Source organism: Marmota flaviventris, chromosome 9, assembly GCF_047511675.1.
Source record: "Marmota flaviventris isolate mMarFla1 chromosome 9, mMarFla1.hap1, whole genome shotgun sequence".
Lineage (NCBI taxonomy): Eukaryota > Metazoa > Chordata > Mammalia > Rodentia > Sciuridae > Marmota > Marmota flaviventris.
Window position 1 is genome coordinate 62,153,377 of NC_092506.1, and position 25,288 is coordinate 62,178,664.

At 37.8% G+C, this 25,288-nt stretch overlaps 1 protein-coding gene and 1 pseudogene across 2 annotated transcripts in view; one reads left to right on the forward strand and one right to left on the reverse strand.

Annotated features, from left to right (window-relative positions):
- Window positions 1-24,279, reverse strand: part of Rab6a (RAB6A, member RAS oncogene family) — a 64,629-nt gene extending 40,350 nt beyond the window's left edge. For both annotated transcript variants that reach the window (XM_027942570.2, XM_027942571.2), the window contains exon 1: window positions 23,714-24,279. In XM_027942570.2, the coding sequence (XP_027798371.1) occupies window positions 23,714-23,783 (70 nt within the window). In that variant the 5' untranslated portion in view covers window positions 23,784-24,279. The remainder of the gene's footprint in view (window positions 1-23,713) is intronic.
- Window positions 2,961-3,676, forward strand: LOC114098374 (V-type proton ATPase subunit E 1-like; annotated as a pseudogene).
- Window positions 24,280-25,288: the final 1,009 nt, after the last annotated feature.

Sequence of the window (25,288 nt, forward strand, 5' to 3'; positions counted from 1 at the left end):
GCCAGATGCAGTAGCATTCCTAAAGTCCCAGCTACTCAACCCAGAAGGCTGAGGCAGGAGGATCACCTGAGGCTACTTTTGAAAGCTTGGTTGGAGATTCTAATAGGAAAGCCTAGCTAGCTACCTGAGAATGGTTCTCCTCTACTGGAGAAGACTTTTTTTGATCAAACATGTAGCTTTGGGAGGGTAGGACCTGGAGTACCGAGGGAGGAAGGGGACACCCTCCTGGCCCACCAGATCAGTTCAGTCAACCCTGGCAATCCATGGGGTTACAGTGTACCGTCACATCCTTGAGCCCAGGTTGAGACCAGCCTGGGCAACCTATTGAGATCCTATCTCAAAAAAAAAAAAAAAAAAAAAAAAAGGAGTAAAAGCAAAACAAACAAAAATTAAAGTAAGGGCTGGGGTTGTGGCTCAGTGGTAGAGTACTTGCCCTAACACATGTGAGGCCCTGGGTTCGATCCTCAGCACCACATATAAATAAATTAAATAAAGGTATTGTGTTCATCTACAACTAAAAAAATATTTTTAAAAAAATTGAAGAAAACTTTAGAGCAAAAAGAATTACTAGAAATAAAGACGATGAGATGATGATCAAAGATTCAATTCACAAGCCAGGCATGGTGGCACACACCTGTAATCTCAGTGACTCAGAGACTGAGGCAGGAGGATTGAGAGTTCAAAGCCAGCCTCAGTAATTTAGCAAGGCCCTAAGCAACTTGACAAGACCCTGTCTCTAAATAAAATATAAACCAGCATGTGGTTAAAGGACTTAACCCAGTGGTTAAGCACTGCTGGGTTCAATCCCTGGTACACACACACACACACACACACACACAAAAAAAAAAAAAAACAACTCATCAAGAAAATAACAATTTAAAAGATGTATGCCAAACATTAAAATCTTATTAGCACATAAAATAAAAATGAAAAGAATATAAATGTAAACATATAGAGCCACAATCACAGTGAGACTTTTTTTTTGGTTTTGTTTTTTAATATTTTTTAGTTGTAGATGGACACAATACCTTTATTTATCTTTATGTGGTGCTGAGGATCAAACCCAGGTCCTCACACATGCTAGGTGGACGCTCCACCACTGAGGCACAACCCCAGCCCCTCACAGTGAGAGATTTTAACATTTTTCTTTCAGTAATAGAACAGAGAAAAGTTCAATAAGGACACAGATCTAAACTACAAGATTAACAAAACTGAGTCATCCACTTGGCCTGATGGCACACACCTGTAATCCCAGCAGCTCAGGAAGCTGAGGCAGGAGGATTTTGAGTTCAAAGCCAGCCTTAGCAATGGCAAGGTGCTAAGCAACTCCGTGAGACCCTGTGTCTAAATAAAATACAAAATAGGGCTAGGGATATGGCTCAGTGGTCGAGTGCCCCTGAGTTCAATCGCTGGTACTCCCCCAAAAATAACCCTGAGTAATCATATGCAGAATTTACACCTAATAAATGCAAAATACACATTATTTTCAGGTAGACAAAAACATATTCATAAAATCTCAAATTTAATGACAGCACTTAAAGGGAAATTTTATATAATTGTACTCACACATATATAGCATGTATGAGGGTGCAAAAAGCAAAAAAAATAATGAGCTATGTATATCTTTCAAAAAATTAGAAAAGATCAACAAAATAGACCCTAAGAAACAAGAAATTAAGGAAGCAGGAGACAAATATACAAGGAGAAGGACCAACAAGACCTATAAGGTGTCCACCAAAAGCTCACGTGTGAGACAATGTACATAGATTCAGGGGAAAAATGATTGGGTTCTAGAGTTTTAACCCAATCATTGAATTAATCCCCTGATTGGGATTAACTGAGTGGTAGGGTGTAGCTGGAGGAGGTGGATATTGAGGGGTGGTTTTGGGCATGTTTGCTTCTGGCAAGTGGAGACCTCCCTCCCTACTTCCTGATCATGTAAGCTGGTTCCCTCTGCCACACTTTTCTGCCATGATGTCCTATGTCCTGCCTTTGCCTTGAGTCCCAAGGAATGGAGCATGCTGTCTATGGATTGGAGACCTCTGAAACTGCAGGATGCGAAATAAATTTCCTCCTCTGTTCTGGTCTGGTCCTTTTAGTCACAGCAGCGCAAAAGCTGACTGAAACAAAACCTTAATTTAAAAATCTTCCCCATAGGGGCAAAAGGTTAAGATTTACTTTTGAATAAATGAATAAGTTAAGAGGTTTGCTCTCTGGGAAATCAGCAACTTGTATATAGTTATAGTGAGTAAGATAGTCTGGTACTGCTGAAAGGGTAGACAAACTAAATTAGGAGAATAGGAATTCCAGAACCAGACCAATACATTTATACACAATTATTACAAAAGTGACATGTTAAAGCAAGGGGGAAAAGGTTATCTTAATACAGTGGGGCTACAGTGGTACAGCTCTTGCCTGGCATACAATCCCCAGCACCACAATCAATCAATCAAAATATTATGTGGTAGCTGGTAGTATAGCTCAGATTTGGAGCATGTTCCCGGGTTCAAAATTATAGCTCCAAAACAAACAAAAAATATATAATGTAGGGATAATTATGTATCCATACTGGGCTATAACACACACACACACACACACACACACATATGTATAATATATATATATATATATATATATATATATATATATTATTCTAATAAAAAAGTGAAAGTTAAAAGGCAAAAAATCTGACATCTACTTCACAATACACATAAAACTAATTTCTGTGGATTATAACCTAAATGTGAAAGGCAAAGCAAAACAAATTTAAAAACCACTATAAAATTTATAATAAATTCCAAACATGGCACATGCCTATAATCTCAGCTGTTATTGAGGCTGAGGCAGAAGGATCATAAGTTCAAAGACAGTCTGGGCAACTTAGCAAGACCCTCTCTCAAAAAATAAAAGAGCACTGGATTAATTTTTCCGTTGCCCACTGGCCTAGTGCTGCTTTTGCCATGGCTCTCAGTGATGCTGACATGCAGAATCAGGTAAGTCCCAGTGGAATGAAACTCCCATTCCACTACCAACAAAGCACATGATGGCTTTCACTGAACAAGAAGCCAATGAAAAAGCAGAAGAAATAGATGTGAAGGCAGAAGAAGAGTTCAACATTGAGAAAAGCCATCTTATGCAAACCCAAAACCCTGGATATTATGGAATACTGTGAGAAGAAAGAAAAACAAATTGAGCAGCAGAAGAAAATTTAGATGTCCAATTTGATGAATCAAGCAAGGCCCAATCAATCCTTAGAGCAAGAGGTGACCTTATCATTGACTTACTGAATGAAGCAAAACAGAGAGTCAGCAAGGTGGTAAAAGATACAACCAGGTATCAAGTGGGGCTGGATCAGCTGGTCCTCCAAGCTCTGCACCAGTTGTTGGAGCCCCTAATGACTGTTCACTGCAGGAAACAAGGTTTTCCTCTGGTAAAATTTACACAAAATTGTCACCAAGAAGGATGTTGATCGATCAGGAGCCTATTCCCTGCCTGAGGAAATAGTGGAGTTAAGAGTTAAGATCTATAATGGGGATGGTAAAATAAAGGGTTCCAACACCCTGGAAAGCCAGCTGGATCTCATAGCCCAGCAGATGATGCCTGAAATATGGGGAGCCTTGTTTGGTGCAAATGCCAATAGGAAGTTTTTGGACTAAACCCTTGGGAGGTGAAATTAATCCACTGCTGTACTTATAAGAAGCAAAACTGTTGTTGTTTTGATATTTATATTTGTTAATGGATATCTTTCTGTAACTAACACTGTTGGCCCAATATTAGCAATGGGAGGTGGTTCTTTCAGTGTGATCAGGACCCAATTATGGTTCATCTGAGGTACTACAGTTTTTATTTGGTTCTGCAGCATGAAGGGGAGGGGTCAGAAAGTACTGCATGGACTATACCAAGTCTCCTGTTCTTTTCATTGTTCTAATTACCGAGTCTACATGGTGATATGCATGGTGTCCCTTGCTCTTTAGGTGGGGGGCATGCATTCCTTCTAGCAGTAGTACCTTCATTGTTATCTATTTGGACCTAGAATTTTCCTTTATTTGTAAATGTGATTTAAAAATCACAAAAACAAAAGGTTTACGTGGAAAACAAAAAATAAACAAAGAGTAGGGATAAAGGACCCCTGAGTGGAAACCCTATTATGTATCATGTAGGGAGATGTGGGGGAGAAAACACACACATGCACACTATATCTATATACACAGAGACAGAGAGAGGGAGAAAAGACTAATTCATTACTTAAGTATGAAGAAGCTTTTTGTTTTAGTTTTGTATCCAGGATTGAACCCAGATGTGCTTAACCACTGATCCACATCTTCAGTCCTTTTTACCTTTTATTTTAAGACAGGGTCTTGCTAAATTGTTGAGGATGGCCTTGAACTTACAATCCTCCTGCCTCAGCCTCCCCTGTCACTGGAATTACAGGCTTGTGCCACCGCATCAGGCTGGGGAAGCTGCTGCTATAGTGTGTGTCTGTGCCAGCCTTTTTATTTATATTTAACTTAGAGACAAGGTCTCCCTAAGTTACTGGGGCTGGCATTGAACTTGTGATTCTCCTGCCTCAGCTTGCCGAGCTGCCAGGATTACAGGCATACACTACCACACACCGTGAAACTTCTTAATTAGGACACAAAAATCTCTAATAATACAGAAAAGACTGATAAATTTATTTACATTAACATTTAACATTTTCTGTTCATGAAAAAAATGCTACTGAGTGACAAAAATCAAGCAAGCAGGCTGGTGTGCTTAGGAAAAAATGTACATCTTTTGGACACATGCTTAGTAGGAGAGGATGAAGCAATACCATCTGTGTTAAAACTTTTTGTTTCTCAAAAAAAAAAAAAAAAAAAGACTGAATCTCTTTTATGTGCATATTAACTTTTCACCTAATAGCATATTTTAACCCAATAACTTTCAAACTTGAAAAATACTTCTGGATATCACAATAATGAAATAATGAAAAAAATTTAAATCCAAGGAAAAAACACAAAGCTTGACAATATTCTCCCTCCAATTCTAATAGAACAAATATTATACAACACCAGTTTTCAAAAATTCACAACTAGAGCTGGGTGGGGTGGCTGGGGATGTGGTTTGGTGGTTGAATGCCCCTTAGTTCAATTCCCAGTATTCCCACCCCCCACAAAAAATTTCACAATTAGTAAATGAAAGTCACAAGTCTCATGGAATTTTAAATCTGCAAAAAAAACATTAAAATATAGGAATATATCATTTTTACACAGAGAATAAACTTTTCTGTATTTTAGTTCAAGGCAGGTTGGCTTTTGTTTGTTTAATTTCTTTTTTTTTTTTAATATTTATTTTTTTAGGTTTAGATGAACAACACAATGCCTTTATTTTTATGTGATGCTGAGGATCAAACCTGGGCCCCGCCCGTGCTAGGCGAGTGCTCTAGCGCTGAGCCACAATCCCAACCCCTTGTTTAATTTCTTGTTTTCAAAAAGGAGAAACCCCACTCCCCTGCCCAGGGCTGGGATTGTGGCTCAGTGGTGGAGAGCGTGCCTAGCATGTGTGGAACACTGGGTTTGATTCTTAGAACCACATATAAATAAATTAATTAATTAAAATAGAGGTTCATCGACAACTAAAAATTAATATTAAAAAAAGGAGAACCCCCAAATAGTAGATCAGGATCTTTCTCTCACTTGGTCAGCATTCAAGCCAATGCCTCCTACTTATAATGAAGTTACCCCCAAAATTCTAGAAAAAGGGAGTTACATTCTACTCTTCATACTGTCCACTCAAGGATACACTTCAGCATCTTTTCACAAATTCCTGTCCATTTATGATCAGACTCCAAAGTTAAAATAGCTCCTTTTCCCAGCAAGATTAGCAACATCTAAATTTAAAACCTAATTTGCATGTCCTCTGTATTCATTCAAAGCTCTTTAGCTTATTCTCAAAATCTCAAAATCTTTAATAGTGCATTATCTATATTCTCCTAGATAAAGAAATTTCACTCATTCATTCATTGGCAGTTCTAGGAACTGAACCCAGGTGCTGGAACATACTGTGCCAAAAATGAGATCTAGATTTTTTTATTTTTAATTTTTTTTTTTGTAGTTCTGGGGATTTAGGGCCTCAAATATATCAAGCTAGCACATTAACACTGAGCTCCACTCTCAGCCCTAAAATTTAATTGATCATTTCAATCAGAGACTAATTAATCTTATCATGGGTAGTATGGCTATTCATTTTTTATTTTTATATTTTCCTCTACTACTTCTAGGCAAACACATTATATAGTACTCATTCTACCATTTTTCTCCCTATCTGGCCTCCCACCGATACCATATAATAGATTTATATAATAGAGACTGAAAGAAACCTGAAGGAAGTTCATGCTAGGTGAAGTGATTCAGGCCTAAAATCCTAGATGTTTAGGATGCTAAGGCGGGAAGATCTGAACTTCAAGACCAATCTCAGCAATTTAGTGAGGCTGTCTCAAAATAAATAAAAAGGTCTGGGGATATAATAGCTCAAGAGACAAACACATCTGGAGTCAATGGTGGGGGCTTATATCAAGACAAGGAAGGAAAACTAAAACTAGGGAACAGAACATTTAATCAACAAATATTATGCTACAGAACACAAAATAGGAATCGTTAAGAGTTGTAGGTATACTCCAGGTTTCATCTGAACATATTTAGCTTTTTCCAAACCCACTTCTTTGGGCTGCGATTGTGACTCAGTGGTTGAGTGTTTGCCTATCACTCAGTGAGGCCCTGGATTCAATCCTCAGCACCACATACAAAAATAAATAAAGTTATTATGTCCATCTACAATTAAAAGTGTTTTAAAACAAACAAACAACCACTTCTTTACTTGGGAAAAAATATTCTCCAGGTGATTTTATGACTCACTCTAATATTTCCACAATCTCTTCAGTCAGGAAATTCTTCCACACATATAACTTGACTTCACTATTTCAGCTTAAGGCCCCCTCTTCTTCAGACTGGGGAAGATACTTTGAGACTATGCAAAATGTTCATTCTCAAACATCTGCCCACTAATTTTAACTCTCATCAAAATGATCTCACATGCTACAATTATTACTGCAGTGTTCTAATTGAGATTTTTTAATAAGAAAAAACATTCTCTGTTCTCTTATTTATTTATAATAGTATGGATCCATAAATGAATATTTTAATTCCATCAGTTATAATCCAATCCAATATTACCCCTGCCGGTACTGGGGTTTGAACTCAGGGCAAGGTGTGCTAGGCAAACACTCTAGAGCTGAGCTACATCACCAGACTTTTTTATTTTGAGATAGGGTCTTAACTAAGTTGCCAAGGCTGGCCTCAAACTTGTAATTCTTCTGCATGTACCACTGTGCCTGGCTCTCACAGTGTTGGTTTTAAGAATCAAATGAATTAAAACCATAAAGCATTTACAACAAGGCATGATATGTAATAAGTAATTAAATGTTAGCTGATTATTATTACATGTGAAAACAAACATACCAATATCTGGAAACTATCTAAAAAAAAAAAAAAATGGATTTGCAGGGGCTGGAGTCATGGCTCAGTAGTAGAGCACTTGCCTAGTATGTGTGAGGCACTGGGGTGGATCCTCAGCACCACATAAAAATAAAAAATGAATAAAATAAAGGTATTGTGTCCATCCACAACTAAAAAAATGGATTTGCTTGGGGCTGGGGCTGGGGCTGGGGCTGGGGCTGAGCGGTAGTGCAACTGCCTGGCATGTGTGAGACACTGGGTTTGATTCTCAGCACCACATAAAACTAAATAAAATAAAGATCTATCAACAACTAAAAATTTTTAAAAAATGGATTTATTCAAAATAATAAAGGTAGTCCAACTATTTTAAAAAAATTGGGGGCTGGGGTTAAGACTCAATGGTAGAACACTTGCCTACCATTTGTGAGGCACTGGGTTTGAGTCTCAGCACCATATAAATAAGTAAATAAATAAATAAATGTCCATCGAAAACTAAAAAAGATATATATTAAAAAAAAAACTTAGTAGTCTCATAGGAAATACACATAAACATTAATCATTACACTTGTCAAGAGTTGCTATTTCAGGGGGCAGAGAGAGAAGAGGGGAGGGGAGGGGAGGGGAGGGGTGATAGTAGAGGATAGGAAAGGCAGCAGAACACAACAGACACTAGTATGGCAATATGTAAATCAATGGATGTGTAACTGATGTGATTCTGCAATCTGTATATGGGGTAAAAATGGGAGCTCATAACCCACTTGAATCAAAGTGTGAAATATGATATATCAAGAACTATGTTTTGAACAGCCAACAATAAAAAATTAAAAAAAAAAAAAAAAAAAGAGTTGCAATTTCAAGGGCTGGGGATGTGGCTCAAGCGGTAGCACGCTCGCCTGGCATGTGTGCGGCCCGGGTTTGAACCTCAGCACCACATACAAACAAAGATGTTGTATCCGCTGAAAACTAAAAAATAAATATTAAAAAAATTCTCTCTCTCTCTCTCTCAAAAAAAAAAAAAAAAAAAAAAAGAGTTGCTATTTTGAATTTTATATTTGTTTGCAAAGGGATATTAAGCACTGTATTAGCTTGTTAAGGAAGCTGTAACAAAATGCCTTGAAGTACCACCACAAGTGATGTAAACAACAGAAATTTATTGTTCCACAGTTCTAGCAACTAGAAATCTGAAATTAAGGTATCAATAGAATTGGCTCCTTCTGAAAGCTGTGAAGAAATCTGTTCCAATGTTCTTCCCTAACTTCTGGTGGTTTGTTGGCAATACTTGGCATTCCTTGGTATACAGAAGCAGAAATCTGCTCTCTATTTTCATGTGGCATTCTCCATACATTTATGCCTAAATTTCCTTTTTTTATAAGGACACCAACCATACTGTATTAGAATCATACCCCAGTACGAACTCATCATAACTATGTCTCCAACACACCCACATTCTGAGGTACTAAAGGTTATATCTTCAACATATGAATTCGGAAATGTGATATTATGATATAAGAAATATATATTTGGACAAAATGATAACTATAATGACCGAAATCACCATATTACAGAATATTTGCTATATATTTCCCATATTTCTCAGAAGGGCTAAGGATAATTTGAACTGTTTAATCTTTGTATACCTCTATGACACCCCTGCCCATTTTCTTTTCTTACTTAACCAAGGTGTTAAGTAAGGTGACTGCCACAACTGTTGTTTTCTTTTCCAGGAAACTAGAAATATGACATGATTTCATATTTATCCTACATTATTTGGGGGGTACTGGGGATTGAACTCAGGGGCACTTGACCACTGAGCCACATCTTTAGCCCCTATTTTGTATTTTATTTAGAGGCAGGATCTCACGGAGTTGTTTAGCATGTCACTTTTGCTGAGGCTGGCTTTGAACTTGCAATCCTCCTACCTCAGCCTCCCAAGCTGCTGGAATTACAGACATGCTCCACTGCGACCGGCTAGCCTATATTTTTAATTTGATTTTACCATCTAAATGTAATGTTCATATGTTGATTCCTCAAGAGTGAAGTGAAAGCACTACATTAATTTTTTTTTTTATAGAAATTTGTCCTGTTGAACATTTTAGCATGGAAAGTTCCATTAGCCATAAGAATTTTGGCTTGTTTCAGAGAGGTCAATAAATAAAATGCATTGCATAGGAAAGAAAAAATACATATTTGGGTCTATCCCACAGTTTCTGACACATAGCTATTAAAGCTCTAGTCATTTCCCTGTTTATATAAGTTGTAAAAGTGAAAAGGACTATCAGGTTTTTTTGTTTTGTTTGAGACAGGGCCTCACTAAATTGCTGAGACTGGCTTTGAACTTGTAATCCTCCTGTCTTGGCCTCTGGAGTCACTGGGATCACAGGCATGTGCTACCATGCCCAGCTCCTTCCATCTTTTAATATTCATAACAAACCCCTTTTAATCATACCTGAGTTTATGAGATGACTTTTGGAGATCCTTAAAGGATGGGAGTCTGGTAGCCAGAAGAACCAACCCATGTCATTATATGGTTACAGAGTTGGAAGAACCAACCATATAATTATAGAGTTAGAACTTCCAGCCCTACCTCTAGGGAAGGTTACAGAGGCTGAAGTTTGTGCTAATCACCAACAGTCAATGATTTATGACTAAGCATAGAAGCTTCCATAAAATCTAAAGACAAGATCTAGAGAGCTTCTGAGTTGCTGAACACACTGAGAATTGGAGTGGGCATGGAAACCTCCTCTACCTTCCCCATACTTTGTCTTATGCACCTTTTCCATCTAGTTCTTCTCAGTTACATCTTTTTAAAATAAATGGGTAAGCCGGGCATGGTGACACATACCTGTAATCCCAGCAGCTTGGGAGGCTGAGGTAAGAGGATCACAAGTTCAAAGTCAGCCTCAGCAACTTATCGAGCCCCTGTCTCAAAAAATAAGAGGCTGGGATTTGTGGCTCAGTGGTGTAATGCTTGCCTTGCATATGTGAAGCACCGGATTCGATTCTCGGCACCATATATAGATAAATGAATAAAATAAAGGTCCATCAACAACTAAAAAAAAAAATTTCTAAATAAAAATGAGATGGAGATATTGCTCAGTGGTTAAGCCCCCTGTGCTCAATTCTTAGTATGTATGTATGTATGTATGTATGTATGTACATATAAATAAATAGGTAAATATCACTCAAGTATTTTTTTATATTTATTTTTTAGTTGTAGTTGGACACAATTATCTTTATTTTATTTATTTATTTTTATGTGGCGCTGAAGATTGAACCCAGGGCCTCGCACGTGCTACGCAAGTTCTCTACAGCTGAGCCACAACCTCAGCTCCACACTCAAGTGTCATTTAGTTTTCCTAACTACTACTCCAGGATTTACCCACTTAGATCACAATAAATTTTAAATGTTTCATAGGCCAAAGGAAAGAAATGTTCCATATTAAATAATTTGATAAACATAAAAGGTTTACAAATGAAGAATAATACCCTATCATTAACTTCAGGAATCATCTAGTCTTTTACCTTTTTTAAAAAAAAAAAACAATACTGTGATGATACTTCCCTCACCTTCTTAAGGAAAAGACACATACCTATAGGATAAATAGGACAAATTCAATATCTTAAATTCAAATGATTGGATAAATTCAATATTTTATGGTTGCCTCTATGGGCATTATGCTAGACAAAAAAAAAAAAAAAAACAGAGATCTAAAAGGTTTAAGACTAGATTTTTTGTTGTTGTTGTATCATTAAATACTACAGATCACAATATTTTCTTTCTTTTTTTTTGTACCAGGGATTAAATCCAGGGGCACTTAACCAGTGAGCCATATTACCAACCCTATTTTCTATTTTATTTACAGAAAGGCTCTCACTGAGTTGCTTAACATCTAACTTTTGCTGAAGCTGACTTTGAACTTGTGATTCTCCTGCCTCAGCCTCTTAAGCTGCTGGAATTATAGGCGTGAGCCACCGCACCCAGCAGATCACAATATCTTTAGACCAGAGCAAGCCTAAAATCTGTCTAAATCTGAGACACCACATTCCTTATTTCTTTATTATATTCAACTTAATTCACCATGACCATGTAGATAATTTAAAGTGAACATACATGCATTTCTGGAATATTCTTCAGTTTTAAGAGAAAGATTAAGACTAAAAACAATGTTAAGTAGCCACATGAAACTACTGAAGTTAAAAGTTAAATAAAATTTAAAAGTCAATTCCCTAGCCATACCATATTAGAAAGCACAGATATTGGACATTTTTGCCAACTCAGAAAGTTCCATTCGTCCAGTTGATAATCTAGAGAACCTGAAATATTATAACCCCAAAAACACATAAAAGAGATTACTGCCAAATAAAGATTTCTGTAATTACATATATACACAAGAATAGCTAAATAAGTGGGCTAGGGTTATGGCTCAGCAGTAGCGCACTTGCCTGCATGCGTGAGGCACTGGGTTCGAGTCTCAGTACCACATATAAATAAATAAACAAACAAATATAAATGTCAATCAACAAATATTTAAAAAAAAGAATAGCTAAATAAGATCATTAATCTTTAAGCAACCATATCAAAATACTGAAAAAATATGTGGGCTATGTGTCAAATAACTCACTTTGGCACAAGGGTGGAGGTTTTATTTTTATTTTTTTTAAGAGAGAGAGAGAGAATTTTTTAATAATTGTTTTTTAGTTTTCGGTGGACACAACATCTCTATTTTATTTTTATGTGGTGCTGAGGATCGAACCCAGTGCCCCGTGCATGCCAGGTGAGCGCACTACCGCTTGAGCCACATCCCCAGCCCAGGGAGGGGGTTTTATATATTTGGTAACTACTGACACTGCTGAGGAAGAATTATAGTGGGGGTTTATAATAAGTTTGAAATCTTAAACTATCTTAAGGACTCCAAATCACAGTACTTGGTTAAACTGCAAATTATTTTTTTAAATTTGTTCTAATTAGTTATACATGAGTAAATTAATTTCTTAATATGCCATTTATACCCACCTTCCTACTTCTGAATCCTTGACTTACCAAAATTTTCTAAAAATTACTCATTAGACAAGGCCGGGTAATGCACATCTAAGCTATAATTCCAGCAACTTAGGAGTCTGAGGCAGAAGGATACCAAGTTTGAGGCTAGCCTGGGCAAATTACCAAGACCCTGTCTCAAAAGAAAAGGAAGAAGGCATGTTAATGTAGCTTAGTGGTAGACTGCCCCTGTGTTCAATCCCCAGTACCCAGAGAGAAAAATCAGTTTCTTAATAAACCCAATGGCCTTTTCTGAGAAACCATTTTCCTCAACATGAGCTATTGATTACAGAGTCATACGAGATATTTGGGATATCAAATCTTTCTCCCCCTTAGTTAGTTGTTAAATTTTTATTTTATTGTATATTATATTTTTCATTTTTTGCTGTTGCTTGCAGTACTGGATATTGAACTCAAGGCCTCACACATGCAAGGCAAGTGCTCTACCACTGAGGTACATCCCCTGTCTTTTTTATTTATTTTGAAACAAGGTCTAAGTTGCTGAGGTTGGCCTCGAACTTATCCTCCTGGCTCAGGCTTCTGAGTACTTAAGATTAGAGGCATGCACCACCTCACCCATCCATGACATTTTTGTTTTGAAGGTAAAAAAAGTTTCTATAATTTTCATTTTTATAAAGTTCACTTTGATATCAATGTAGAAGGCTGAATTGAAAGGGAAGTTCAAAGACAGAGGTTGGAAGGTACAGAGTAATATAAAAAATTTAAATCTGCTATAAAGCTCCTGGTTATCAATTGTACACAAGAGGACAGAGACTGAAACTATTTGTTAACAACCATATTACCCATTATAATGAACCTAGTGTACAATGAGTATCAGTTAAATAGATAATTAACTACCTAAGATTACATGATTCTTAGGAATGGATGATTTTTTAAAAAATGGAAGATTTAAAAAGCAGTCTTCTATATAGCACATACCTTAAAGGATGATTTATAAAACATACTAGAGCTGTGGAGGTAGTTCAATGGTAGAGCCCTTGCTTAGCATTCTTGAGGTCCTGGGTTCCCTTGATCCCTGGTATCACAACCTCCTGCCAAAAAGGCTCAATTATTATAGTAATAAGAAAAGATGGGTGAATAACAGTAAGGAGGGTAAAAAATGGATGATGAAAAACTAACTTACACAGAAGAGTTTTAGACTTCATCTCAAAAGAGAAGTCTATGTGGTGTGTTTGGACAAAGTTTTGTGCAACCTCATAATGGCAGAACAAGATAACAGTGATTTCGACCTACTTATTAACCATAAATATCATGTAGTATTTATCCTTTCGTGACTGGCTTATTTTACCCAGCATAACATCCACAAGGTCCATCCATATTCTAGCATGTGTCAGAATTTCCTATCTTTTTAGGGCTAAATATATCCTATCATGTGTATATATCACTTTTTCTTTCTTTTTTTTTTTTTAAAGAGAGAGTGAGAGAGGGAGAAAGAGAGAGAGAAAGAGAGAGAATTTCAATACTTATTTTTTTTTTTAGTTATCGGCGGACACAACATCTTTGTTTGTACGTGGTGCTGAGGATCGAACCCGGGCCGCACGCATGCCAGGCGAGCGCGCTACCGCTTGAGCCACATCCCCAGCCCTCACTTTTTTTTTCTAATAGGCAAGCACTCTATTACTGAAATGCACTCCCAGCCCCTCTAATCACATTTTGTTTATCCATTCATCTACAGATGGACACTTAACTACCTCCATCTTTTGGCTACTATGAGCATGAGTGTAAACAGGTGGTTTTAATTTTTTTAAATGTGCTTTTAAAAAAAGAATAGAAACTCTGAAACATCTAATTCTAAATATTTACATGTAAGTGTTGGTTTTCAAAAAAGCTAACTCATTCAAAATAGTAGCTCAAAAGCAAATGGAGAAGTGGTATTGCCCAACAAACTACATAAAGATCAATTTTAAACTGATAGTGGGGAAGCTGAGAAACATTCTAATTTGTGCCAGAGAACTGCTGGCACCAAGTACACACAGAAATAAGGGTGAAAGTGGCCCTAATAATGAAAGGGAAGATTGGTCTGTTTAACAGGTAGACTGATTCTCTTACATCCCTTTCTCTATTCCAAACAATCAGGTTCCTGCTCTACTTCATCAGAAAATCAGAACTTTCCTGTTGAGAAAGGAAAAAAAAGGATTTCTGGACTAGAGAAAACAAGGTATGATTGAAAGTACAAATGAGGCTAAAAATACAGAGTACAAACAGAACTAAAAACAATGAGAATGGAGCCTGGGGTGTGCTTAGTGTTCACCACACCACTATCACCACCACCCACCCAAAAAAAAGTGGGGGGGACTAAATCCATTCACTTATAACTTCAAACCCTCTCTCCATTCAGAGAGAATATACCAGGATCATTCTCTCCAATAGGACATTGAGTCAGCAGGATAAGTGGTCAGCAAAAGACTTAAAAACCTAACATTAAAAAAAAAAAAAAAATTAGAGATTCTTCCACCTCCAAAAAAAGAATACAAATTGTCCTACAGTGAAGTCCCATAAACTCACATGAAGGCTAAAATAATTTTTTTTAGTATTTAACTTTTAAATAGAATAGCTAAGAATCAATAGTTGTTTGAGAACCACATCAAACAGGAAACAGAAAAACTAAAACAGGTGAAAATCAATTTGTAAAAGACTGAGCATGCAGAAAAAAGCCATATATTATAATATCCTAAAAATGACAGAAGATACACTAGAATCAAAAGATGCTTCTGAAAGCGAAAAGCTCTTTAACATAATAGTGGAAATAAAACAATAGAAGAAGAGTTGGAAAATTTTTGTTAGACTAAATAGAAAAATAAATAGAAAACAGGTAAAGGGGCTGGAGATATAGCTCATTTGGTAGAGTACTTGCCTCCCATGCACAAGGCCCTGGGTTCAATCCCCAGCACCACCAAAAGAAAAAGAAAACAGGTAAGATAATACGAAATCACAAGACCAATCCAGGAAGTTTAATAAGAATTCCAGAGAGATCTAAAAATGGAGAGATAATACAAAATCACAAGACCAATCCAGGAAGTTTAATAAGAATTCCAGAGAGATCTAAAAATGGAGAGATAATACAAAATCACAAGACCAATCCAGGAAGTTTAATAAGAATTCCAGAGAGATCTAAAAATGGAGAAGATAGTCAAAAAATTTTCTTAAAACTAAGGGACAGGTTGTAGCTCAGTGGTAGAGTGTTAGCCTAGTATGCATAAGGCACAGGGTTCAATTCTCAGCAACACATACATAAATAAAATACAGGTCCATCAACAACTAAAAAATTATTAAAAAAAACAAAACAAACAACAACAAAAAAAAACTAAGGCACATGAGTCCTTAGTTTGAAAGAATTTAAAACTAGTACCCAGGCAGAAAATGAAAATAGATACACAGTGTCAAAAGTCAAAAGAGCAGGGTCAGAATGGTAACAAATGTCTTCAAACTTCTGTGAGGTTATATGAATACATTTTCAGACACATAGGGTCTCAAAAAATTTTTCCTCCCATTTTCCTTTATTAGGTACTGGTGAGTATGTTTAATATAACAAGGAAATAAAACAAAGAAGGAAATGTGTAATCTAGGAAATTCCCAACCATCACAAAAAAAGAAATAAAGAAAAACTTCAGACTGATGGTAAAGACAAATCCCATATTAACAATTGTATGCCAATCATGAAGGATAACTAGTATAGATTAAAATAAGTCAGAAGTTCTAGAATAATGTCCCAAGAAGATCAAACTGAATAAAAACCTGATGCATTCTTACATAGTGAAAGAGGCCTTAAACTGTTGGTAAAGAATTTAGGAATAATCAGCAATAAGCATATGAACTAAACATAGGAAAAAAGCAAGGCAAAGGAAAAAAAAATTTACGAGTACAAGTTATCAATATGCTACATGGCTCAACTATGACTATCATTTCCCTATTACAGTAATGTAAAGATTAAACACTGATCTGACCCAAACAAAATATTTATATTCAGAGGATAAAGAAAATACTATGAGATTAGTAATGTCACATTAGAAAGCAAAAGGAGTTAGTCCTGAAGAATTTTTTTAATTGTTGAAAAACATGTTAAAAATAATGGGGATCAATGGGCTGGGGATGTGGCTCAAGCGGTAGCGTGCTCGCCTGGCATGCGTGAGGCCCAGGTTCTATCCTCAACACCACATATAAACAAAGAAGTTGTGTACGCCGAAAACTAAAAAAATAAAATAAATATTAAAAAATTCTCTTAAAAAAAATAATGGGGATCAAAAATACAAGCAAAGCTTTGTCTCAAAAGCCATCTTTATCACAGTATAATGCCTCCCAAATAAGAAAAGCTCAACCAGACAAAATAAGAATAGATTTAAGAATTTCTGAACAAGGAAGCTTGATGCTAAAAATTATTAAATTTAGCTGAATATGGTAGCACATACCTATAGTTCAAACCCTTAAGGAAGCTGAGGGCAGAGGATCACTTTTGCCCACTAAGAGTTACTATAGGCTGAAACTATAGGTATGCGCTACCCACACTCAGCTAAATTTAATAATTTTTAACCTCAAGATGATTACTTGAGCCCATCAAGTTTGACAGTAAGCAGCTCGGGAGGCTGAGTCAGGAGGATCGTAAATTCAAAGGCAGCTTCAGCAATGATGAGGCATTAAGCAACTCGGTGAAATCCTGTCTCTAAATAAAAATATAAAATAGGGCTGGGGATGTAACTCAGTGGTCAAAGTATTCCCCACCAAAAAGTCTGAGACCAGCCTAGGCAAAATAGTGAGACCTCATAAATAAATAAAATTTAGCCGGGTATCATGGTTCACGCCCATAATCCCAAGACTCAGGAGCTGAGGCTGGAGAATCCCAAGTTCTAGGTTAGCTTTGGCAACTTGGCAAGACCCTGTCTCAAAATTATAATTTAAAAAAGGGGGAGATGCTGTAGATGTAGTTCAGTGGTAGAGTGCCTCTGGTTCAACACCCAGGCTGTAAAAATAAATAATAAAATTTGTTTTCTTGCAAATTTTTAAAATAGAATGCAATAAATTAAAGTAGTCCAGTTTAACTGTCACAGACAAGGGCCCAAGGAGATCTACTAACTAAATTTAATGTAGTATATTCTAGATAAGATCGTGGAATAGAAAAAGGACATTATTGTCATTTCAGGAATATCACTGAATAGTTCACAGATCTTAATATATATATATACAAGTGTTATAAATTATTAATTTAGAAATATAATGGCAGGAAAAAGTGCACAACTAGTATTTTTTTTTTTACTTTTTATTGCTTTTTTTAGATCAACTCTTTTGAATTGTAATATAATAATAGGGAAAAAGTATGTGTCAGTAATACAGTTTATATTATTGTATTATGTAGATCAGTGTTCTTAAAACTTTTTCTTCTCTAAACCCTTAAAGAATTCAGTTTATAATATAAATATATATCAATATCTACTATAGTGAGAATTAACTAGGAAAATTTTCAAATGCTTAATATATTCAAAGTAATAAATCTATCACATTAACAATAATTTTTTGTAATGAAAAAGAGGTATTTTGCAAACAAAAATTTAGTAAGAGAGTGGAGTTTTTTATATATTTGCAGAGTTCTTTAATGTCTTGACAATACAAGACAGCTAGATTCTCATAGATGTTTCTGCTTTCAGTCTGTTTTAAGATCACATACATCAAGTAGGTTCTTGGAAACTCGAATATACACTCGTAAGGGAATAAAAGTGGAAAAAAAATCACATAATATCTTAATGTTATGAAAACAGTTTGGACCTCTCCCCCAGGAGGTTTGTGGAGCCCCCTGAAGGATCTTGAGAGATCACTAGGGCATCAGTGGACCACACTTTCAGAACTAGTGAATTAGATAGTATCGAGCCATTTCCACCTTCTTACAGATTCATATTGCAAGTAAGGACACTCAAGTGGAATGTTCTCCATATCTTGTTTTAAAGCCTTAAAACTAAACAGTGGAGTTAATGTTTAAGAGCACAAATCTGGGCTTCATATGTTAGCACTGGCCATTGACCTTTGGCAAATTACTCAATATCTCTTTATGTTTCAATTTCTTCATTAATAAAATAAAGATAATAATAGTACTTATCGTATAGTTACCATGAAGATTGGTCAATAAATGTAAAGTTTTTCTAAGAGAGCCTGGCACATGAGAAATACTTAGTATTTAAAATAACTTAACAAATATTTATTGAAAACTAGTAGTTAAGTGGTTTGATAGAGCCTACTCATAAGAAACACAGGGAATTTATCAGGAAAAAATATATAATACCTAATATAAGATAGTGTGAATAATAATATAAACTATTCAGGGCTGTGTTGTAGCTCAGTGGTAGAGTGCTTGCCTGGCATGTATGAGGCACTGGGTTTGATCCTCAGCACCACACATAAATAAATAAATAAATAAATAAATAAATAAATATCCACCAGCAACTAATATATATATAAATGAAAGTACTTATATATATATAAACTGCTCAGTACTACTGGTCTAGGACAGACACTTTTCCCTACCTAGCGTACTGCAATTTAAAAGAGCTGATGTAAATTAAAAGAAAATATAAAGTATAAAAAAGAAGCAGTACTAGGTATGCACTTTTCCCTGATATTACATTCTCAAATTAATAATCAATAACACTTGTCTATATAATAAAACCTACTACCGACCACTTATTGACCTTTCTAATGACCTCTGTAATTCAAGACAAGAGTCAGAGGGTGAGGAAGAGCACTTACCTAGCACGTGTGAGGCACTGAATTCGATTCTCAGCACCACATAAAAAAATGAAATAAAGATATTGTATACCTCTACAACTAAAAAACTGGAAAAAAAAAAAAAAAGACAAGAGTCAGAAGTAGGAACAAAAGAGATACCTGAAGGAAACTTCAAGAATTACTTATTTCAACATTCTTTTGTTAAACCATGTTTACTAGAGAAATTACAAGAGAGTCTAATAGCAAATAATTTAATAGCTTTAATAAAGCAAGACTAATTTTGCTCAACTAAAAATATATGCAAAATGAAGATTAGTCTTTTTTTTTTTAAGTGAACTGGGTAAGCCTTTAAATTACTGGTTTCCCTATCTCATCCCCCGGCATCTAGAACATCCTATATTCAAACAAATAATATAAACACAAAATATTATTGTTAAACTATTAAATAAAAAATAGATTTCACCATAGTATATATAGGTCACTAGCTTTGATTACTATTAGATTCAACCATCATTCATTCATTCACTAAATATCTCTGAGCAGTTAGTATGAACCTGGTATCATGCTAAGCAATGGGGATACATTAACAAAAAAGATGACAGTTTTATAAACAAATAAAATAAAGATATTGCATTCAACTATAACTAAAAAAATAAATATATATATTAAAAAAGGATAATTAGACTGGGGGGTGTAGCTCAGTGGTAGAACACTTGCCTAGCATGCACAAGGCCCTGGGTTTGATTTCCAGAACCACAAAATAATATGCAGCAGCAGCAGCAGCAGCGGTGGCAGCAGCTATGGCAGCAACAATCAGGTGCATTGAGGCACATGCCTGCAATTCCAGCTACTCAAGAAGCTGAGGCAAGAGGATCACAAATTCAAGGCCAGTCTGGACAATTTATCAAGACTATCTCAAAATTTTTAAAAAGCACAGGAGTGGGGGCTGTGGCTGTGGCTCAGTAGTAGTGCACTTGCCTGGCATGTGTGAGGCCCTGGGTTTGATTCTCAGCACTACATATATATACATAAATAAAACAAAGGTCTATCAACAACTAAAACCAATATTTTTTTAAAAAATTTTAAAAGCACAGGGCTGGGGGGCACTGGGGATGTAATTCAGTGGTGAAGCCCTTGCCTAGCAATAGCAAGCAAAAAGTCGTGGGATTCAATTCCCAGTAGGTGGAGAAGGATGATAAGATAATTATAAATGTGGTAAATGCTATTAAGGAAATATACAAGTCTTTGTCACAGATTACAGTTTTTGAAAGCTGAACTGCAGAATTCCAACAGACCTAAAAATAAATAATTCATGAAGAGTTACATCAACATGACATAGATTCTACAGACCTTTGCTAATGCATAAGACACTGACCATGAAAACAGGGATCAATCTATCTTGTCAAAGCTATTGGATAGAATTACTTAGCAACATAGTAACCTCAAAAGATAATCAATCTCACAGTTCCATACAGGCAAAAGCATGCAAACACAACCCTGAAGAAAAACTAAGCAAGTGGAGCTGAGGAGACATGACAACTTAATGTAATGTGGTATCCTGAATGGAGAGCTAAAACCGAAAAAGGACATTAGGTAAAAACTAAGGAAATCTGAATAAATTATGGAGTTTATCTAATAATAATAATACACCAATATGAGTTCATTAACTGTAATAAATGTACCATACTAATGTAAAATGTTTATAACAGGGGAAACTGGGCGTAGGGATAAACAGGAACCCTCTGTACTATCTCAATTTTTCTGAAAATCTAAAATTATTCTTTTTTGGAGGGTACCAGGAATTGAACTCAGGTGCACTCACCACTGAGCCATACCCCCAATTCTATTTTGTATTTATTTAGAGACAGGGTCTCACTGAGTTGCTTAGCGCCTCACTTTTGCTAAGGCTGGCTTTGAACTCTCGATGCTCCTGCCTGAGCTGCTGGGATTACAGGCTGGTGCCACTGCATCCAGCTCTAAAACTAGTCTTAAAAAATAAAAAAGGGCCAGGGTTGTGGCTCAGTGGAAGTGCGCTTGCCTAGCATGTGTGATACACTGGGTTTGATTCTCAGCACCACATACAAATAAATAAAATAAAGGTCCATCAACAACTAAAAAAAATTAAAAAAAAAAAAAGTTGGGGCTGGGGTTGTAGCTCAGGGGTAAAAGTGCTTGCCTCGTATGTGTGAGGCACTGGGTTCGATCCTCAGCACCACATAAAAATAAATACATACTGTGTGTTCATCTACAACTAAATTAATATTTTTTTTAAAGTTTGTTTTTTTCTTTTAAATTTAACAAGGTTCAGGAATAACAGGTAAAAGGGACTGAAGAGGAGTTAATAGATTACAGAAATAAGAAATGAGAAGCCATAAAACTACAATATGATTTGGAACACAAATACAAAATTAAAAGACCTGCAGATACTTAGGAAATTAAGATCTCTATTCATCTCTATTCATAAAAACTTCCTAGACAGATTAATGGGTTTTTCATGCAAATTAAACAGCACAGCATCACAACATATAGTAGATAATAGTATTCCTGGAGTACACAATTAGCACGTTGGAAAATATTTATCAATAATGACCGATAAGCTATATTTTATGTATGGGATTGTCCTGAAATTGCCATTGTAACTATAATTGTAATTATAATTGCCACCATATATTATACTTGTAGCTGGACCAAAATCAACTCCGTAGGTTTTACTAAATTATTCACCTAAGGAAACAGTTTTTATACTTAAAGAAAACTCATAAGCAAAGAAGACTGTATCCTCACATTCTATTAATCCAGGCATCAGGGCACAGGCCTGTAACCCCAGAAACTCAGGAAGGTGAGGCAGAAGGATCCAAGTTCAAGGCCAGCCTCTGGGAATCCTGTCTCAAAATAAATAAATAAAAAAGACTGGGGATTTAGCTCAATAGTAGTGTACTTTCCTAAGGTTCAATGCACAGTACTGAGAAAAGGAAAAAAAAGAAGAAAAAAATTTATTTCCCAGGTCCAACTGGAGGCAGTTTTGCAACTAATATTAACCTGCTGTAATGCCATACAAATTAATACAAATAGTTCAAGATAGTAACAAAACTCTGAATTTACATCAGTTATATATACCTTCTAGTCAAAACAAATAACTAATGTTTTCTATAACCTCAAGTTTCTGAATTTTAAAGATGGTCATGAAAAGTGTAAGAAAAACAAAGGAGGATGATAATTTCTGAATTACTGCGAAGTTTGTATGATATAGCATAAAACAGTTATTTCTACAAGTAATCTTAGAGACAACCATTACAAAATGGAATCTTGCTTCTAATATAAAGTAAAGCAACAGCAAACCCTGACTAGGTAAATGACATAACAATTGCACTCAATTAGATATTACAAAATATTAGGTATATTTTCATAGAATCATTTAGTCCAAGAGATATTTAAATCTAATTTAGATAACCAGATGATTAACCTGTCCCTACTCTACTACATTACTCAAAGAAAATCCTACAAAAACAAAGATGTTCGTTATTCTAAGCCTTCTCTCACACAAATCGTAAACATAAAATTGGAAAATGCTCAAGAAGAAGTGACTTAATATTTCCACAGCAATTCCTATTTGCACCACCATGAGGAGAATCCAACGCTGTTTCATGTTAAAATGAGAATAAGGAGAGGTGAGATGTTAAAAATTTCAAGTAAAATGATCATGACATAGCATCTGGCAAAGACAGAAAAAGCATCAACACTGCCAAAAGAATTTTCAGTGATGAAAGTCAAGAGAAGAAAATGAGCTTTTTCAACAAGCCACAGTCCAACCCAAGGGGCAAAAATCGTTACTGCTAACGCCACCCCTCTCACCCCATTTTCAAGTCGCCTCCAATTCAGACATATTTCCTTTACAACTCAAACTAATTCTCAACCTAGGTGAAAACCATCCAAGAATTTTTTTCCTATCACTTCCCACCTTCCAGGAGATTTGCACTTCTTAGGGCCAAGCCTCTGGGGAAAACAACGCCCAGATCCCACCCTCCTTGCCCAAGGTTGGAGAGAGAGGGCCGGTTCGAAGCAGTGGGGCTTCTCGGAGTGGGCCTCACATAGCTGAAGAACTGAGAAGGAGCAAAGAATAAGGGTGGGGCTCGAGTGAGAGGGCCAGGGTAGGGAGACGACCAGGACCAGAGGAAGAAAGGGATGGACGGGAGGCCAGGGCTGGGCGGGGTGAGGACTGGGGAGCGAGGACGACCGACGCGACAGGGCCGAGTCAGGACCGAAGGGCCTGGGGACCCGGGTAAAATCCGACCGACTCACGCTGGCGAGGAATCGGGGAGCACGGGGGACAGGCTGGGGTGGAACCCGGCGCCGATGCAAGGCCAGCAGGGAGCTCAGCGGACAGAAGGGCCGCACTGGGGGTGGTGCGGGGAGGCAGCGGCCGGCTGCCAGGAGGGGGGAGCCGCGCACTCACCGCTCTGCTCTCCTAGGAACACCAGCTTGAATTTCCTCAGCGGATTCCCGAAGTCTCCGCCCGCGGACATGATGGAGCCGGAGGAGCTGCCGCCGCCTCAGCCCAGAGACCTCCCGGACCGACGCTGCTCCAACCGGCTGACGAAGAAGGCGAGCGGAAGGGCGGGCGCCGAGCTCTCTCGGCCCCCGCAGGGCCAGGCGAAGGAGCAAGGCCGGAGGGCAGCAGGATTCTCCACAGCACGCAGCCGTCGCCGCCGACGCCGCCTTCCCGCAGAGTAGCCTAGCACCGAGCGAGGCCAGCCGCAGCGAAGGGAAGGAGGGCGGTGTCGGAGGCAGCTAGGGGTGTGTGCGGGGCTCCCGAGGCTAGTGCCGTCTCTTCCCTCAGCACCTGGCACCGAGACTAGGGTGGGAGAGGCTGAGGGTGGCGGGGCCGGAACCGCAAACGCGTCTGGGACCTTTCACACGCAGCGCCCCGACTCCCACAGCTGCCGCCGCCGCAGCCCAACCTGCTGAGTGCGCGAGCCTCTGGCGCGGCGCGGGGCGAGCCCGGGCGCGAGCCAGTCGCCCAGCCGGCCGCCGGCGTGCGTGCGTGAATGCGTGCGCGCCACCGCCAGCGCCTTCCTGGTGTAGCGGCTCTTTCAGCTCCTCCCGCACCGCAGAGACTAGGGCTGGCAGGACTTCGACTGGCGTCGGGAGAAGCAAAGAGGCGGGGCAAGTCAGGGTAAGTGAGGGGGTGGGGAAAAAAAAATGGAGCACTTACATCACTTACTCTGGGATCCAATCAGAAAAGATCGAGGGCGGCCCCGGACAGGAGTGAGGTGGCGGCGCGAGAGCGCGCGCGACCCTCCAGCGGTGAAAAGCGGGGTACTATGGCGGCCATGCTAAGCGTGGCGCTTTGCACCCTGAGGGGAGGGGAGAGGAAAGGAAGAAAGGTGGGGCGGAGGCGGGGCCAGGAGGTGGAATGACCCAAGGATGGATGGGTGGAGTTGGGTAGCCATAAGGTGTGTAATAGGTGTCTTTTTCTTAAGCTGTCAGTTCAGCGTCACTTTCCTCAGATCACCCTTCACCTACCTTCTCCATCTTCTTTCTCATCATAATTCTTCACACGGCATCTTACTGGATATCATTCTCTGTTGTTCCCAGGAGTTTCGTAACTACCAGAAACAGGGCCTGTTCATTTTGGAGATGAGGAAACTGAAGCCCATAGGGTGGAAATGACTTGCAAAATCCACAAAGCTATGAAATGGAACCTAGGTTTTCTCTCCTGAACTGCAGCCACCTTATTGATGAACCCGTCCACTTCCCCAGCCTAACTTTTATTGGTCCTCTGTTACATACCCTTGTTCCTCAGATGTTGATGACTCTAGGTGATGCCCATCTTCTACCTTGCTAGAAATGGGTTTAGATATCAGATCACAGTTGGTGAAACAGGCTCATGCAACAAGCAAAAGGTCACAGAACAAATCCGAGGGAAACCCTGAACTAGAACCCAAATCTGGGTAAGGGAATATTTTAAAAATCATCCTTTCCTCCTAAAGGAGTGCTTCTGAATATGGGTGGACCTCCCTTATATTAG